This window comes from Seriola dumerili, unplaced genomic scaffold, assembly GCF_002260705.1.
Source record: "Seriola dumerili isolate Sdu_G_001 unplaced genomic scaffold, Sdu_1.0 BDQW01000068.1, whole genome shotgun sequence".
NCBI lineage: Eukaryota > Metazoa > Chordata > Actinopteri > Carangiformes > Carangidae > Seriola > Seriola dumerili.
Window position 1 is genome coordinate 11,513,190 of NW_019174323.1, and position 18,888 is coordinate 11,532,077.

The following is an 18,888-nucleotide window of genomic DNA, read 5'->3' on the forward strand; positions in this document are numbered from 1 at the left end:
CTCTTTAGTGTGACCTGAGTATCATTTACAGTACACAATATAAACGTAAGGAAGAGTGGTCAAAGCTATCGGTCAGCTTGACTTTTGAGTGCAATAATGAACTACTTCAGCCATCCCCAACCACAGACCTAACATCACAACAACAGGAACATGGAAGAAATGGGGACAGTGAAAGCAAAGAATAAGGAAATTGTGAAACCTGGTGCATTTCCTGTTGCAGCTGCTGCAGGAGAGGGCATGTCACCAACTGTCTCCTTCAAGAACGACCCAAATCTTGAAGTCTTTGCAAAGACCTGAATGTCTGCACGGACTGATTTACTTCCGCTCATTGTTACAACGGCCACCTGGAACCAAGATGAGTCCGACTTGCACAGTAGAGGGCTGCCCGTATCCCCCTGTGAAAAAAAAGGATTCATCATCAGTGAGGTCCTGACACTCCTAATTCAAAAGATTACGCTTTTTTTTTTCACTTTTTTTTTTACCTGCTGAAGGTCCATGGTATAAGTGCAAATGTTCTCCGAATCAGAAAAGTTCCCACAACTTGCCACTTGAGTTTCAAGGTCTCGAAGACCTGAGCCATCTTTATCGGTACCTAGAGAAATCCCATTTACCCACATGAGTACAGTTTGTGTGACTCATCAATCTCACCTATCAAAGATCAACTGAAATTATATTTGTCACAGTATATAAGTACAACTTGTAACAAACACAAAAGCTTGACAAATTCTTACCTCTGCTCTTACTCCCCTTCCCCCAGCCTGCCACCCAGCATGGGCTACCAATGGGGAAGGATCTGTCATTGCTAATGTCCACACACGCAGGCTGGATATAATCACTGTAGCTGACTGGTTTATCCAGCTGCAGCAGAGCAATATTGGAGCCCGGCATTTTGCTCAATGTAATGTTGACGACATCCAGAGACATCTCAAATTCCTCAAAATCGTTTACGCGTCTGTGGCCGAGAAACACGCTCCACTCCCGGACATTTGGATTGAGGCTGTAAAGAGGATAAAAGACATCATCAGAAATACATGTCCACTGGTTAATACTTTCAATGAATAATCAATACGAATTACTTTTATTCTTACGTAGAGAAGCACTGGCCACTGGTGAGGACAAATTTATCAGCGATGAGGGTTCCTCCACAAGTGTAGACCCCATTTCTGTGGAGACTCACCATCCAGGGCCACATTCCTCCTGGCACTACACTACTGTCACCAGTAGAACGACTGTTCATGGGAGCTTTGCCACACACTGACCCTTAAATAGGATATTTGATAAATGAAGAGATACCGAAATAAATTGCAGATAAAGGAAACAAAATAATCCAAATTGTATAAGTGTAAGAATTTGATTTGAAATATGCTTACTTGCAGGACTGGCTACACTTTGGGTGGTAATAGTTGGCCTCGTTGTTGGTGAAGTTGCTGGGGGAGGTGGGAGACCAGGACAGGTGTAGCTGCTGTCAGCATCCGGCCCACTGGAGCTGAACTGGACAAAGCCTGGCTTATCAGAGCTGATGAAGGAGTTGATCCAGGACTGGTAGCGGGACACTCTGGAGTAGACTCCTGGCAGATTGGGACGAGCGCAGCCAAAACCAAAACTGACTATTCCTGACTGGACCCACACGGAGCCCTGTTTGCTCACCATTGGACCTCCTGAGTCACCCTGAGGAGATGGAGAGGACACGTCTGAGACGGCGAGGAAATCCTAAACACATTTACCAACAAGTGACAAATGAAAAGAAGCAGCTGACCTGACATGAGTCTTTGCCTCCTGCCAGAACACCAGCACAGATCATGTTGTCTGTGACTGTACCGACTCCATTGAGACAGTTACACTGTCTGTTTCCCAGAACTGGCACCTCCACCTCTTGTAGAGTTTGAGGGAACGGTAAAGACACTGAGAGACCAACAAGAAGAGAAACAATTCATGCATCCGCCTACACTTTATGTGACTGATAAAACTGTTTTACAGCAACGAGCAGACTCACCTCCCTCGTTGACTCTGCCCCAGCCAGTGACCCAGCTGTCAGTACCGTTGTTGAACACACTGTCACTGGCTGCCAGACACACAGGTCTGATGTAGTCTGTGAACATGACTGGTGAGGAGAGTCTGAGCAGAGCAATGTCGTTGTCGCTGCTGTCGCTGTCATAGTTTGGATGTAAAATGATTCTGGCAACAGTTCTGGACACTTCATTTGGGTTTGTGCCCTGCAGGTTCTGACGGCCCAGAGAAACCTGCCATCCAGACGTACTTGTACTAAAGTCAAAGTGACAAATATGAATTAGTTTGAAGATGAAAATCATCACCAAACACAGACTGAGACACACAAATACATCCTCTGTTATATAGTAGTTACCCACCTGGAGAAGCAGTGAGCAGCAGACATCACCCACTCTCTGTTGATGAGGGAACCGCCACAAACATGGCCGCCAAACCTCTGCAGACTGACCTGCCAGGGCCAACTTCCAGGTGGAGCATCTTCACCTCCAACTATCCTGGTGTTCAGGGGAGTGATGCCACACACTGCAAACAACAGGACATAGAAAATGGATCTAAAGTTAACCATACTCACCTTTAAACTAAAATTACATAATTTATTGAAAGTATATGAAGCCTGGAGAAGGTCTACTAACAAAGATATATTATTTAGTTACAAAAATCTAAAATGTAAATTAAATATGTTGCTCATTAACTAAAACCCATCAGTGTAAGATCTTGATTTTTTCCTGACTTTGGTAACTCCTAGTGGCAGTATGAGAAAAGACACTGTGGCAGACAGCAATGCATGAAGCTACCTCATCCCCCACATGAAGACGACACCAACATTCACTGGAATTGTAGAAATTCTTTCATAAAACTGTTATAAATTCAGATTAAAAAGAAATATGCAGTGATCACAAAAGCTCTTGAGAGTTGATTAACTAGTACTAAAAGCCAGTATGTGAAACTGTCTGCTCCAGGTCATTCTTCACTCTCACACTCAGGGGAGACAAACTGTGAATTTTTTAATTTTGCAGAGGGTCTCAATACATTACCAAACTGAGCAACAAGTGCTGAATGAAAAATGTAATAGGTTGTGAAATGTTGAGAATTCATGTCTGTTTTAAAAAGTTGGGTCATTGATAGTTTATAGTGTAAATAAGAGACAGAATGACCTGTGTGCTGTTTTCTATTTTCTGTGCTAGTCAGGATACTTACATTCAGCACTTGATACAGTGGATGGTGAATCTGTGGGTGTAGCTGGTCCTGCAGTAGTAGTAGTAGTAGTAATGAGAGGAGGTGGGAGACCAGGACAGGTGTAGCTGCTGTCAGCATCCGGCCCACTGGAGCTGAACTGGACAAAGCCTGGCTTATCAGAGCTGATGAAGGAGTTGATCCAGGACTGGTAGCGGGACACTCTGGAGTAGACTCCTGGCAGATTGGGACGAGCGCAGCCAAAACCAAAACTGACTATTCCAGACTGGACCCACACGGAGCCCTGTTTGCTCACCATTGGACCTCCTGAGTCACCCTGAGGAGATGGAGAGGACACGTCTGAGACGGCGAGGAAATCCTAAACACATTTACCAACAAGTGACAAATGAAAAGAAGCAGCTGACCTGACATGAGTCTTTGCCTCCTGCCAGAACACCAGCACAGATCATGTTGTCTGTGACTGTACCGACTCCATTGAGACAGTTACACTGTCTGTTTCCCAGAACTGGCACCTCCACCTCTTGTAGAGTTTGAGGGAACGGTAAAGACACTGAGAGACCAACAAGAAGAGAAACAATTCATGCATCCGCCTACACTTTATGTGACTGATAAAACTGTTTTACAGCAACGAGCAGACTCACCTCCCTCGTTGACTCTGCCCCAGCCAGTGACCCAGCTGTCAGTACCGTTGTTGAACACACTGTCACTGGCTGCCAGACACACAGGTCTGATGTAGTCTGTGAACATGACTGGTGAGGAGAGTCTGAGCAGAGCAATGTCGTTGTCGCTGCTGTCGCTGTCATAGTTTGGATGTAAAATGATTCTGGCAACAGTTCTGGACACTTCATTTGGGTTTGTGCCCTGCAGGTTCTGACGGCCCAGAGAAACCTGCCATCCAGACGTACTTGTACTAAAGTCAAAGTGACAAATATGAATTAGTTTGAAGATGAAAATCATCACCAAACACAGACTGAGACACACAAATACATCCTCTGTTATATAGTAGTTACCCACCTGGAGAAGCAGTGAGCAGCAGACATCACCCACTCTCTGTTGATGAGGGAACCGCCACAAACATGGCCGCCAAACCTCTGCAGACTGACCTGCCAGGGCCAACTTCCAGGTGGAGCATCTTCACCTCCAACTATCCTGGTGTTCAGGGGAGTGATGCCACACACTGCAAACAACAGGACATAGAAAATGGATCTAAAGTTAACCATACTCACCTTTAAACTAAAATTACATAATTTATTGAAAGTATATGAAGCCTGGAGAAGGTCTACTAACAAAGATATATTATTTAGTTACAAAAATCTAAAATGTAAATTAAATATGTTGCTCATTAACTAAAACCCATCAGTGTAAGATCTTGATTTTTTCCTGACTTTGGTAACTCCTAGTGGCAGTATGAGAAAAGACACTGTGGCAGACAGCAATGCATGAAGCTACCTCATCCCCCACATGAAGACGACACCAACATTCACTGGAATTGTAGAAATTCTTTCATAAAACTGTTATAAATTCAGATTAAAAAGAAATATGCAGTGATCACAAAAGCTCTTGAGAGTTGATTAACTAGTACTAAAAGCCAGTATGTGAAACTGTCTGCTCCAGGTCATTCTTCACTCTCACACTCAGGGGAGACAAACTGTGAATTTTTTAATTTTGCAGAGGGTCTCAATACATTACCAAACTGAGCAACAAGTGCTGAATGAAAAATGTAATAGGTTGTGAAATGTTGAGAATTCATGTCTGTTTTAAAAAGTTGGGTCATTGATAGTTTATAGTGTAAATAAGAGACAGAATGACCTGTGTGCTGTTTTCTATTTTCTGTGCTAGTCAGGATACTTACATTCAGCACTTGATACAGTGGATGGTGAATCTGTGGGTGTAGCTGGTCCTGCAGTAGTAGTAGTAGTAGTAATGAGAGGAGGTGGGAGACCAGGACAGGTGTAGCTGCTGTCAGCATCCGGCCCACTGGAGCTGAACTGGACAAAGCCTGGCTTATCAGAGCTGATGAAGGAGTTGATCCAGGACTGGTAGCGGGACACTCTGGAGTAGACTCCTGGCAGATTGGGACGAGCGCAGCCAAAACCAAAACTGACTATTCCAGACTGGACCCACACGGAGCCCTGTTTGCTCACCATTGGACCTCCTGAGTCACCCTGAGGAGATGGAGAGGACACGTCTGAGACGGCGAGGAAATCCTAAACACATTTACCAACAAGTGACAAATGAAAAGAAGCAGCTGACCTGACATGAGTCTTTGCCTCCTGCCAGAACACCAGCACAGATCATGTTGTCTGTGACTGTACCGACTCCATTGAGACAGTTACACTGTCTGTTTCCCAGAACTGGCACCTCCACCTCTTGTAGAGTTTGAGGGAACGGTAAAGACACTGAGAGACCAACAAGAAGAGAAACAATTCATGCATCCGCCTACACTTTATGTGACTGATAAAACTGTTTTACAGCAACGAGCAGACTCACCTCCCTCGTTGACTCTGCCCCAGCCAGTGACCCAGCTGTCAGTACCGTTGTTGAACACACTGTCACTGGCTGCCAGACACACAGGTCTGATGTAGTCTGTGAACATGACTGGTGAGGAGAGTCTGAGCAGAGCAATGTCGTTGTCGCTGCTGTCGCTGTCATAGTTTGGATGTAAAATGATTCTGGCAACAGTTCTGGACACTTCATTTGGGTTTGTGCCCTGCAGGTTCTGACGGCCCAGAGAAACCTGCCATCCAGACGTACTTGTACTAAAGTCAAAGTGACAAATATGAATTAGTTTGAAGATGAAAATCATCACCAAACACAGACTGAGACACACAAATACATCCTCTGTTATATAGTAGTTACCCACCTGGAGAAGCAGTGAGCAGCAGACATCACCCACTCTCTGTTGATGAGGGAACCGCCACAAACATGGCCGCCAAACCTCTGCAGACTGACCTGCCAGGGCCAACTTCCAGGTGGAGCATCTTCACCTCCAACTATCCTGGTGTTCAGGGGAGTGATGCCACACACTGCAAACAACAGGACATAGAAAATGGATCTAAAGTTAACCATACTCACCTTTAAACTAAAATTACATAATTTATTGAAAGTATATGAAGCCTGGAGAAGGTCTACTAACAAAGATATATTATTTAGTTACAAAAATCTAAAATGTAAATTAAATATGTTGCTCATTAACTAAAACCCATCAGTGTAAGATCTTGATTTTTTCCTGACTTTGGTAACTCCTAGTGGCAGTATGAGAAAAGACACTGTGGCAGACAGCAATGCATGAAGCTACCTCATCCCCCACATGAAGACGACACCAACATTCACTGGAATTGTAGAAATTCTTTCATAAAACTGTTATAAATTCAGATTAAAAAGAAATATGCAGTGATCACAAAAGCTCTTGAGAGTTGATTAACTAGTACTAAAAGCCAGTATGTGAAACTGTCTGCTCCAGGTCATTCTTCACTCTCACACTCAGGGGAGACAAACTGTGAATTTTTTAATTTTGCAGAGGGTCTCAATACATTACCAAACTGAGCAACAAGTGCTGAATGAAAAATGTAATAGGTTGTGAAATGTTGAGAATTCATGTCTGTTTTAAAAAGTTGGGTCATTGATAGTTTATAGTGTAAATAAGAGACAGAATGACCTGTGTGCTGTTTTCTATTTTCTGTGCTAGTCAGGATACTTACATTCAGCACTTGATACAGTGGATGGTGAATCTGTGGGTGTAGCTGGTCCTGCAGTAGTAGTAGTAGTAGTAATGAGAGGAGGTGGGAGACCAGGACAGGTGTAGCTGCTGTCAGCATCCGGCCCACTGGAGCTGAACTGGACAAAGCCTGGCTTATCAGAGCTGATGAAGGAGTTGATCCAGGACTGGTAGCGGGACACTCTGGAGTAGACTCCTGGCAGATTGGGACGAGCGCAGCCAAAACCAAAACTGACTATTCCAGACTGGACCCACACGGAGCCCTGTTTGCTCACCATTGGACCTCCTGAGTCACCCTGAGGAGATGGAGAGGACACGTCTGAGACGGCGAGGAAATCCTAAACACATTTACCAACAAGTGACAAATGAAAAGAAGCAGCTGACCTGACATGAGTCTTTGCCTCCTGCCAGAACACCAGCACAGATCATGTTGTCTGTGACTGTACCGACTCCATTGAGACAGTTACACTGTCTGTTTCCCAGAACTGGCACCTCCACCTCTTGTAGAGTTTGAGGGAACGGTAAAGACACTGAGAGACCAACAAGAAGAGAAACAATTCATGCATCCGCCTACACTTTATGTGACTGATAAAACTGTTTTACAGCAACGAGCAGACTCACCTCCCTCGTTGACTCTGCCCCAGCCAGTGACCCAGCTGTCAGTACCGTTGTTGAACACACTGTCACTGGCTGCCAGACACACAGGTCTGATGTAGTCTGTGAACATGACTGGTGAGGAGAGTCTGAGCAGAGCAATGTCGTTGTCGCTGCTGTCGCTGTCATAGTTTGGATGTAAAATGATTCTGGCAACAGTTCTGGACACTTCATTTGGGTTTGTGCCCTGCAGGTTCTGACGGCCCAGAGAAACCTGCCATCCAGACGTACTTGTACTAAAGTCAAAGTGACAAATATGAATTAGTTTGAAGATGAAAATCATCACCAAACACAGACTGAGACACACAAATACATCCTCTGTTATATAGTAGTTACCCACCTGGAGAAGCAGTGAGCAGCAGACATCACCCACTCTCTGTTGATGAGGGAACCGCCACAAACATGGCCGCCAAACCTCTGCAGACTGACCTGCCAGGGCCAACTTCCAGGTGGAGCATCTTCACCTCCAACTATCCTGGTGTTCAGGGGAGTGATGCCACACACTGCAAACAACAGGACATAGAAAATGGATCTAAAGTTAACCATACTCACCTTTAAACTAAAATTACATAATTTATTGAAAGTATATGAAGCCTGGAGAAGGTCTACTAACAAAGATATATTATTTAGTTACAAAAATCTAAAATGTAAATTAAATATGTTGCTCATTAACTAAAACCCATCAGTGTAAGATCTTGATTTTTTCCTGACTTTGGTAACTCCTAGTGGCAGTATGAGAAAAGACACTGTGGCAGACAGCAATGCATGAAGCTACCTCATCCCCCACATGAAGACGACACCAACATTCACTGGAATTGTAGAAATTCTTTCATAAAACTGTTATAAATTCAGATTAAAAAGAAATATGCAGTGATCACAAAAGCTCTTGAGAGTTGATTAACTAGTACTAAAAGCCAGTATGTGAAACTGTCTGCTCCAGGTCATTCTTCACTCTCACACTCAGGGGAGACAAACTGTGAATTTTTTAATTTTGCAGAGGGTCTCAATACATTACCAAACTGAGCAACAAGTGCTGAATGAAAAATGTAATAGGTTGTGAAATGTTGAGAATTCATGTCTGTTTTAAAAAGTTGGGTCATTGATAGTTTATAGTGTAAATAAGAGACAGAATGACCTGTGTGCTGTTTTCTATTTTCTGTGCTAGTCAGGATACTTACATTCAGCACTTGATACAGTGGATGGTGAATCTGTGGGTGTAGCTGGTCCTGCAGTAGTAGTAGTAGTAGTAATGAGAGGAGGTGGGAGACCAGGACAGGTGTAGCTGCTGTCAGCATCCGGCCCACTGGAGCTGAACTGGACAAAGCCTGGCTTATCAGAGCTGATGAAGGAGTTGATCCAGGACTGGTAGCGGGACACTCTGGAGTAGACTCCTGGCAGATTGGGACGAGCGCAGCCAAAACCAAAACTGACTATTCCAGACTGGACCCACACGGAGCCCTGTTTGCTCACCATTGGACCTCCTGAGTCACCCTGAGGAGATGGAGAGGACACGTCTGAGACGGCGAGGAAATCCTAAACACATTTACCAACAAGTGACAAATGAAAAGAAGCAGCTGACCTGACATGAGTCTTTGCCTCCTGCCAGAACACCAGCACAGATCATGTTGTCTGTGACTGTACCGACTCCATTGAGACAGTTACACTGTCTGTTTCCCAGAACTGGCACCTCCACCTCTTGTAGAGTTTGAGGGAACGGTAAAGACACTGAGAGACCAACAAGAAGAGAAACAATTCATGCATCCGCCTACACTTTATGTGACTGATAAAACTGTTTTACAGCAACGAGCAGACTCACCTCCCTCGTTGACTCTGCCCCAGCCAGTGACCCAGCTGTCAGTACCGTTGTTGAACACACTGTCACTGGCTGCCAGACACACAGGTCTGATGTAGTCTGTGAACATGACTGGTGAGGAGAGTCTGAGCAGAGCAATGTCGTTGTCGCTGCTGTCGCTGTCATAGTTTGGATGTAAAATGATTCTGGCAACAGTTCTGGACACTTCATTTGGGTTTGTGCCCTGCAGGTTCTGACGGCCCAGAGAAACCTGCCATCCAGACGTACTTGTACTAAAGTCAAAGTGACAAATATTAATTAGTTTCAAGATGAAAATCATCACCAAACACAGACTGAGACACACAAATACATCCTCTGTTATATAGTAGTTACCCACCTGGAGAAGCAGTGAGCAGCAGACATCACCCACTCTCTGTTGATGAGGGAACCGCCACAAACATGGCCGCCAAACCTCTGCAGACTGACCTGCCAGGGCCAACTTCCAGGTGGAGCATCTTCACCTCCAACTATCCTGGTGTTCAGGGGAGTGATGCCACACACTGCAAACAACAGGACATAGAAAATGGATCTAAAGTTAACCATACTCACCTTTAAACTAAAATTACATAATTTATTGAAAGTATATGAAGCCTGGAGAAGGTCTACTAACAAAGATATATTATTTAGTTACAAAAATCTAAAATGTAAATTAAATATGTTGCTCATTAACTAAAACCCATCAGTGTAAGATCTTGATTTTTTCCTGACTTTGGTAACTCCTAGTGGCAGTATGAGAAAAGACACTGTGGCAGACAGCAATGCATGAAGCTACCTCATCCCCCACATGAAGACGACACCAACATTCACTGGAATTGTAGAAATTCTTTCATAAAACTGTTATAAATTCAGATTAAAAAGAAATATGCAGTGATCACAAAAGCTCTTGAGAGTTGATTAACTAGTACTAAAAGCCAGTATGTGAAACTGTCTGCTCCAGGTCATTCTTCACTCTCACACTCAGGGGAGACAAACTGTGAATTTTTTAATTTTGCAGAGGGTCTCAATACATTACCAAACTGAGCAACAAGTGCTGAATGAAAAATGTAATAGGTTGTGAAATGTTGAGAATTCATGTCTGTTTTAAAAAGTTGGGTCATTGATAGTTTATAGTGTAAATAAGAGACAGAATGACCTGTGTGCTGTTTTCTATTTTCTGTGCTAGTCAGGATACTTACATTCAGCACTTGATACAGTGGATGGTGAATCTGTGGGTGTAGCTGGTCCTGCAGTAGTAGTAGTAGTAGTAATGAGAGGAGGTGGGAGACCAGGACAGGTGTAGCTGCTGTCAGCATCCGGCCCACTGGAGCTGAACTGGACAAAGCCTGGCTTATCAGAGCTGATGAAGGAGTTGATCCAGGACTGGTAGCGGGACACTCTGGAGTAGACTCCTGGCAGATTGGGACGAGCGCAGCCAAAACCAAAACTGACTATTCCAGACTGGACCCACACGGAGCCCTGTTTGCTCACCATTGGACCTCCTGAGTCACCCTGAGGAGATGGAGAGGACACGTCTGAGACGGCGAGGAAATCCTAAACACATTTACCAACAAGTGACAAATGAAAAGAAGCAGCTGACCTGACATGAGTCTTTGCCTCCTGCCAGAACACCAGCACAGATCATGTTGTCTGTGACTGTACCGACTCCATTGAGACAGTTACACTGTCTGTTTCCCAGAACTGGCACCTCCACCTCTTGTAGAGTTTGAGGGAACGGTAAAGACACTGAGAGACCAACAAGAAGAGAAACAATTCATGCATCCGCCTACACTTTATGTGACTGATAAAACTGTTTTACAGCAACGAGCAGACTCACCTCCCTCGTTGACTCTGCCCCAGCCAGTGACCCAGCTGTCAGTACCGTTGTTGAACACACTGTCACTGGCTGCCAGACACACAGGTCTGATGTAGTCTGTGAACATGACTGGTGAGGAGAGTCTGAGCAGAGCAATGTCGTTGTCGCTGCTGTCGCTGTCATAGTTTGGATGTAAAATGATTCTGGCAACAGTTCTGGACACTTCATTTGGGTTTGTGCCCTGCAGGTTCTGACGGCCCAGAGAAACCTGCCATCCAAACGTACTTGTACTAAAGTCAAAGTGACAAATATGAATTAGTTTCAAGATGAAAATCATCACCAAACACAGACTGAGACACACACAAATACATCCTCTGTTATACAGTAGTTAGCCACCTGGAAAAGCACTGAGCAGCAGACATCACCCACTCTCTGTTGATGAGGGAACCGCCACAAACATGGCGGCCAAACCTCTGCAGACTGACCTGCCAGGGCCAACTTCCAGGTGGAGCATCTTCACCTCCAACTATCCTGGTGTTCAGGGGAGCAGTGCCACATACTGGAAAACAGATCAGTGAGGCCACATGTGAAAAGCAAAGTCTGTCAAACTACTAAATCAATTAGTCAAAGAGATATTATGGAAATGATAAATAATATTTCCCAGGTTGTCATTGGGAAAGCAGATGGAACGTCTTAATAAATCCCAGCATTAAACAGTTGGAAAACTTCAAGGAAATGTAGAATAAAAAAAATGTCATACCATCAAGCTGAGCATGTGATTCTGGGAAAGAAGCAACACAAATGGGTTAGTCATAGTTATCTGACTATTGTAGCTATTTCTAGGCAAACGCTCCAAAAGAACAGAAATAGATTATTTTCTTCAGCTGCAATAAATAAATAAATAAATACAGTACATAAAAAGTGAAGGCTTCTGTTTATTCTCCTTTGGAATCAGTGTCACAATGTGGTTATAAATAAATTGTTTCTTAAATTATCCTTTTTCATAAAGACTATTTACGTTGTGATTCATTGTAGAAACTAGCATTTAAAAAGCTATAAAGTCATAACTAAGTCTACTTCTTAATTATATTTCAATGCTACAACATGTCAGAAGTTCACGTTTCTTGCAGCCAGCTATTTCATGTAAGATACATTACACCATAACGGACTGCATGTGATAGATTTATTTCCATACTTACTAATTCTGGTTATTCAGCTTTTAAAGACAGAATAAATTGGCAGAGATAATAATTGCCAAGTAATCACAAAAGAAAACACTTCAAAAAAGTGCTTAAGATTTTGGATGCTGCTGTTTATCTATGAAAGGAAAATCTGTAAATTATTTCAAGCTGGTACAACATAAGAACCAAAGTTCACCTACTGTCTTAGAATGATTTAACTAAGCTAAAGTTAAATAATTAATTCATAGTCATATCTTGAATTTTGAAAACATAAGATCAGCTGTTAACAGGATTTAATAAATTTAAGATATTGAATTAAATCAACTGTTCAGTCTTGCTGACAAATGTTACAGACATATTTGCTTTACATTCACATTTTCTCTGTTTGAAGAATCTGTTTTTCATTTCACCTGAAGAAGTCAGAGCTGTGGCTGCTCCTGCTGGAACACAGTCAGTAAACATACATGGGGATAATCTTCATTTTTAAATTGGTCTACCCACGTTTTGTTAAACAAGTCTCCCAGCATCTGCTGATAATCAAAGATGCTGAGCCGATCTAAAGTTTGACCTACCTGCAGGCAAAAGACTCGCCAGGGTCAATACGCAGAACCATTTCTTCAAAGCCATTGTGTGACTGAACGGTTTTTGTTTGTCCCTCTTTATATGCTTGGCTAGACGGGTCACCTGCTATGAGGTGTGCCCCTCCCACTGTGAACACTATTCAACATCCATTGAGATGAACAGTTTCCTTGTTCCTTCTGCTTAATTTTTGTGGAAAAGAAACCAAAGCATTCCAGTAATGTAATTTGATACTGTTTATGCCACTGTACTAACTACAAGTTCTTTAACTGTAAGAATTAAAGGTGATGTGAGGTTTACAACACAAACACACACGCACGCACGCACGCACGCACGCACACACACACAAACACACAGACACACACGCACAATTTAACTGTAGAAGAAATATTAGAATTTTTAATTTTCCTTTTTTATTTATTTTTTTGATGTGATATCTGAAATAAAACTTGGTTATAAGCAGCGGTTTTAATAACAGAGTTCTGCCCCTTTCATAGTCTGACCCTCATTTCTTCAATGTCCCTATCAACAGCTTGGAGTGGAAAAAACAGTCAAATATGAGACCTCTGCACAACCCAGCGTGAGAGACAACAAATACCTGACATGTCACACGCTTGTACAGACGGCAGTGGAACATTTTCACAAGAAGTGACAAAAGTGTCTGCTGTCATTGTTTTTGTAACAATGGTGCATTTCAGCTTCAGCTCCTTGGCTTGAGATTAAATGGTATTTCAGAGACAAAACATGTCATGGTTATGTAACTGGTGTCATGCTCACTACCTGTTGTAATGCAACGGTGGCAGGACGTAGCAATCAGGCTGCTCATGACATTTATAGCTCATTTAAAAATACACACATTTCTAATATATCTAATCAGATTGAAAGGAATATATCTACAGTATGATGTCAGTGGATTGAATAAGTAATGCGTGCTTTCATCTTGAGTAATCCAAAGTAGTCTACTCTAACTCATAACACAAACCACTGGCATTCATCATTCATCATGATTAAAAATAACAATTATCAGACAGGGGTAATGGGGTTTGTTGGACAGAAAGGGGTTAATCAGCTGCAGTGTTGTCATCTCAGCACACAAACAAACATGTCAAATGTGAATGTCATTCACAGATATACTTAAACATTTCTACCAGCACCTTTAAACTACAACACATCACCGACAGCATGTATTTGACCTGTCTGTCAGCACAATGCATAAAAAAAGCTCCACAAAGGGAGAGGAATTCAGGCAGCTCCTGCTGACATGTTGATGACGTGATGCTCACGTAACAACAAACAATCGGTTTCCTCTAAGTTCATGTTAGAGCTGAAACCATTTCACTTCATCCATCATTTTCTATGTTTTGTTTAAGTGCAAATATGCATTTCGACAGTAAGGAGAAAGACCTTTTCAAATGCAGTTACATAACATACCTTGCATACTGTTAGCTTGAAACTTGGGTTAACTTAATGGCCAATGAATTGTCATGTTCGGACATATTAATGACTTTCGTTGTCATTTAGCACAGAAAAGTGTTTAAAACACCGTTAGTCCAGCTTCCAATAAGAGAAAAGATGCACAAAACACTTTATTTTAATACAAATTCATATGCAAATACTACTGTCCTGAGATGTAGAAGACGTAGATGGCCACATGCTGAAGTGGCATTGATTTCTGTTTTTTTATTCAAGAGAGAGAAAGTAACAAAGGAAATAGAAGCTGGTAGATACTTGCTCAAGATGAGTCATTTCATTGTTAATAATCAATGAATATTGAAATTCTTTGTTGTCACACATGCTTTCCAGTACATTAAACTGGCAGTAATTTGAAAAAGTCTGCCATCCAAGTTTTTCCTACTTCCTGGAATGATTGCTTGGTCAAACATACCTGAGAAGTGCATTTAATTATTATAATCACAGGCAGTGATTGTTTTACTTATTGTAGTGGGATTCACTTACTCACTTAATTAATTAGTTAATTAATTTGTTGAAAGAAGAGAAAACAGGGACAAAGAAGTGATGGGAGACTGTGATTTAAGAAGTGACTGTAGAGGACGAACTACCAAAGGAAACAAAAATCAACATTTTGTTAAACAGGACATTTACTGTATGTAACTTTCTTGGTCTGACACGTTATCATCCGTCACAAATACTAATGTTGTCACAAAAAATCTGGATGTTATCACAGAAAGTCTGGGGCCTCTTGAAGTGGATAATTAAGCTAATTAAACTCAAGAGATTTGTGCAGACACACCCAATGAAGGAAGTTCAGAAGTTCAGTGTCGCTACTTTATTTCAGTGGCTGGAACATGCAAATATCATGGTCACGATTTTACACCAGACCACTGTCTTAGGTAGAAGCAAAACACTCAACCGTTGTTTGTGATCATTATTTGAAATGAGGACAAGCAGCCATGTCATGGTGACGTGAGGATTTACACATGACAACTGAGTGAGTCACCCGTTATTAAGAGTCCTCTTAGATTTTATGGAAAATTTCTCTGAGCGGAAGGAAAGTGTGTGAAGGGGTTGAGTAAAAGAGTAAATAATCATGTGAGGGTTTCAGATCATCCTACAATCAGAGAAAAAGCTAAAATTAGACACGAATGTTTATTTGTCAGCAGGAATACGCAACTACTGAACTGATTTGCTCCAAACTTGGTGGAGAGATGTGGCACTGGCCAGAGAAGAACCCGTGAATACTTAGGGCAGACACAGATCATTTACTGAGAATTTGAATTTTTTTTCTCTGACGTCTGGTGTATGTTGTTTGACGTTGGTCTTGGTGGAAGTCTGCGCTGGTTTTGTTACGACAACAGTTTTTGTTGATTTTCTCCCAAAATGCCATCTGTCCACACTACAAGCCATGAGGAACACTGACAATAGCCACTGAAACCCACAGCTGACAGTCACCTCAGCTAAGGTGTAGACTCAAAAGGCATTTTGTGAAACACCCTGTGTGAGCGTTCACAGCCATCCATTCATTTCAAGTAGAGGTGGAACAACCATGTCATGTCAACATGTCAACTTGTCATTATCATTCAGTCCGTCTATTATTTCCTCACTTGATCAGCTAATTGTTTAATGTTTAAAATGTAAGAAAATGGATAAAAATCCGTCCCAGTTCTCCCAGGGTCACGGTGACGTCTTTTTTTATGTCAATATTAATTTTACAAAGACATAAAGCAGAGAAAAGCGGCACATTTTCTTCTTCTTTTTCTTAAAAAATGATTGATCAATTATCACAGAATTTTCCAGATAATTGTGATTACTTAACTAATCTATCTAATCAATCTAACTTTAAGTATCAAAATGATGTTTTTCATGTCAGCTGACAGAATGCAATACGACCCATGCCTCTGCACTTTCATAAGAGCTGGGACATCTATTTTCTTTTTTAAATAGTCTTACTTTAGAGTTTTTTAAAAAATGTTTTCAGTTTATTAAAGATGCTTCATCCATCTACTTTCCATCATCTGCAGTGTTTATTTGCAATGTGATAATATCATAGTAGCAGAATATTTTGCAAGTAAAGAGTCACATTTTCCAGGAGAACATGCTTTTGTAGATATTCTTTTATGTTTTTTATCTTGTTAGTCTTTGGTTTATTTTCTTTATTTAATAAAGTGGTTAATCAGCCACATGTTTGTGCAGTGTTGGACTCTGCACTCTGTTAATCCAGATAAAAGAGCATTGTGGACAATGGACAAGTGGACAATGTGATTACTCATCAGATGCTCTGATGACAGACACTTTGGTCTGTGGTAGCAGAGGGGAAGTCATACAGTCATACTGATGTAATAACTAGGATGACTGGACAACATGATTCTAAGAAATGGAAATGATTCACATTTCACCAGAATAAACCAAATGAAAAATAAAAAATAAAAAAAATGAAAAAAATAAAGCAAGAATTGACATATAGCCTACCGCTATCCATAAATGGATATCTGACTGGAAAATAGAATTATTTTAGAAATGAATGGATTTATCCATAAATGGATAAATTCATATTTGGTCAATAAAAAGAAAAATCATTAAAAGTTAGATTCCTAATTAGAAATAGGAATCAGTTTCTGGAACGCTTTATAACCATTTTTTTGACACTTGTGGTTCTGTGTACAATGCACACTTTATTGGTAGATTGTCAGCTCACTAGTCAAATAATGTTGTTCAAAAGCGTAAAAGGAAAGCAAACATTTCTACCTTTATGTCTCCAACTGTAGGTGAGTTTCCTTTTAATCTTTTATCCTGCACTTCATATTTGTCATGTAGCCCCAGCTGTCCATCTAGTATTTGGTGTTCATAATTCTCAGTCAGTGCACAAAGCACTTGATGGTTTAACCACTGATGTTATTCAACTACTATAGCAAATTCAAAAGGACTAAGGTGGAATAATTAAAATCTACAATCCTACATGAGTGTTGAGAGTGTTGAGTGCTTTGGACACTCTCAGGTTCACGCCCATGTCCATGTCCAGCCTACATCACTATGGGTATGAGGGGTTACAGCAGCAGTGGTTTACACCTTGCAGATGTGGACAATGCACCACCAACGTCCATCTCAGTAACAGCTTCTGCAAATTTGACGCTTGAGCTACATGCAGGCAACGAGTGTCAGAAAACCCCCTACCCTCCAGACTGCTGCAGCTTTTTTTCTTTTTTTTTTCAGCTATTGTTTCTCCATGTGTGATTAGGGTTCTACTCTCCCCTCCAAAAGTATGGAACAGTGAGGCCAATTCCTTTATTTTTGCTGTAGACTGAAAACATTTGGGTTTGACATCAAAAGATGAATATGAGACAAGAGATCAAGATTTCAGATTTTATTTCCAGGTATTTACATCTGGAGCTGATACACAACAGATAGCATTATTTGTAACGGAAGCCCAAATTTTTAGGTGAGCAAAAGGACTGGAACAGATAGACTTAAAATAGATTAAAGTGTATAAGACTTAATATTTATTTGCAAATCCTTTGCTTGCAATAACTGCATCAAGCCTTCGACCCATTGACATCACCAAACTTTTGCATTCTTCTTTTGTGATGCTTTTCCAGGCTTTCACTGCAGCCTCTTTCAGACGTTGTTTATTTTGGGGGGTTACTCCCTTCAGTCTCCTCTTTAGCAGGTAAAATGCTCTATAGGGTTTAAGTCTGGAGATTGACTTGGCCAGTCTAAAACCTTCCACTTCTTGCCCCTGAGGAACTTCTTTGTTGTTTTTGCAATGCGTTTTGGGTCATTATCTTGCTGCATGATGAATAATCTCCCAATCAATTCTTCTTCTTCTTATTCTTCTTGCTAATGAGTGGTTTGCATCTTCTGGTCTAGCCTCTGTTCTTTTGTTCATGAAGTCTTCTGCGAACAGTAGATTCTGATACCTTCACTCCTGCCCTCTGGAGGTTGTTGCTGATGTCACTAACAGTTGTTTTAGGGTCTTTCTTTACAGCTCTCACAATGTTTCTGTCGTCAACTGCTGCTGTTTTCCTCGGTCTACCCATTCGATGTCTGTTACTTAGTACACCAGTGGTTTCTTTCTTCTTCAGGACATTCAAAATGGTTGTACTGGCTATGGCCAATGTTTGTGCAATGGCTCTAATTGATTTTCCATCTTCTCTCAGCTTCACAATTGCTTTTTTTTCACCCATAGACAGCTCTCTGGTTTTCATGTTAGTTACACTTCTAACTATAAATGCTATATATAAAAACTATAAAATCCAAATCTGAAACTGAGCGTAGATATTCAGCGCTATTTATTGTTTGAATAATCAATGTAATAGGACACATCTGGGCAACAATACACACCTGTCAGTCACATGTTCCAATACTTTTGCTTACATGAAAAATGGGTGTGTTCAAAATAAAAGGTGCTATCTTCTAAGTTGTGTATCAAATCCAGATGTAAATACCTGGAAATAAA

General features: G+C 41.5%; 1 protein-coding gene across 1 annotated transcript; it reads right to left on the reverse strand.

Moving 5' to 3' along the window:
* Positions 1 to 80: 80 nt before the first annotated feature.
* On the reverse strand, positions 81 to 13,040 carry LOC111220318. Its single transcript, XM_022743372.1, has 30 exons — positions 12,971 to 13,040; positions 11,978 to 11,998; positions 11,614 to 11,776; positions 11,239 to 11,507; positions 11,002 to 11,147; positions 10,601 to 10,913; positions 9,763 to 9,925; positions 9,390 to 9,658; positions 9,153 to 9,298; positions 8,752 to 9,064; positions 7,914 to 8,076; positions 7,541 to 7,809; positions 7,304 to 7,449; positions 6,903 to 7,215; positions 6,065 to 6,227; positions 5,692 to 5,960; positions 5,455 to 5,600; positions 5,054 to 5,366; positions 4,216 to 4,378; positions 3,843 to 4,111; positions 3,606 to 3,751; positions 3,205 to 3,517; positions 2,367 to 2,529; positions 1,994 to 2,262; positions 1,757 to 1,902; positions 1,371 to 1,668; positions 1,089 to 1,260; positions 732 to 997; positions 483 to 592; positions 81 to 395 (listed from the first exon to the last, which is right to left on the reverse strand). Exons 1-30 carry the CDS (start codon positions 13,023 to 13,025, stop codon positions 135 to 137), a joined length of 6,216 nt encoding a protein of 2,071 aa, XP_022599093.1. The 5' UTR covers positions 13,026 to 13,040; the 3' UTR covers positions 81 to 134.
* Positions 13,041 to 18,888: the final 5,848 nt, after the last annotated feature.

Coding starts and splice junctions, on each gene's coding strand:
- LOC111220318 (XM_022743372.1), bottom strand. CDS start 13,025: ATGGCTTTGAAGAAATGGTTCTGCGTATTGACCCTGGCGAGTCTTTTG. Junction 11,508..11,613: donor GCTGCTCAGTGCTTTTCCAG/GTGGCTAACTAC, acceptor CTTTGACTTTAG/TACAAGTACGTTTGGATGGC. Junction 5,601..5,691: donor GGGCAGAGTCAACGAGGGAG/GTGAGTCTGCTC, acceptor TTGGTCTCTCAG/TGTCTTTACCGTTCCCTCAA.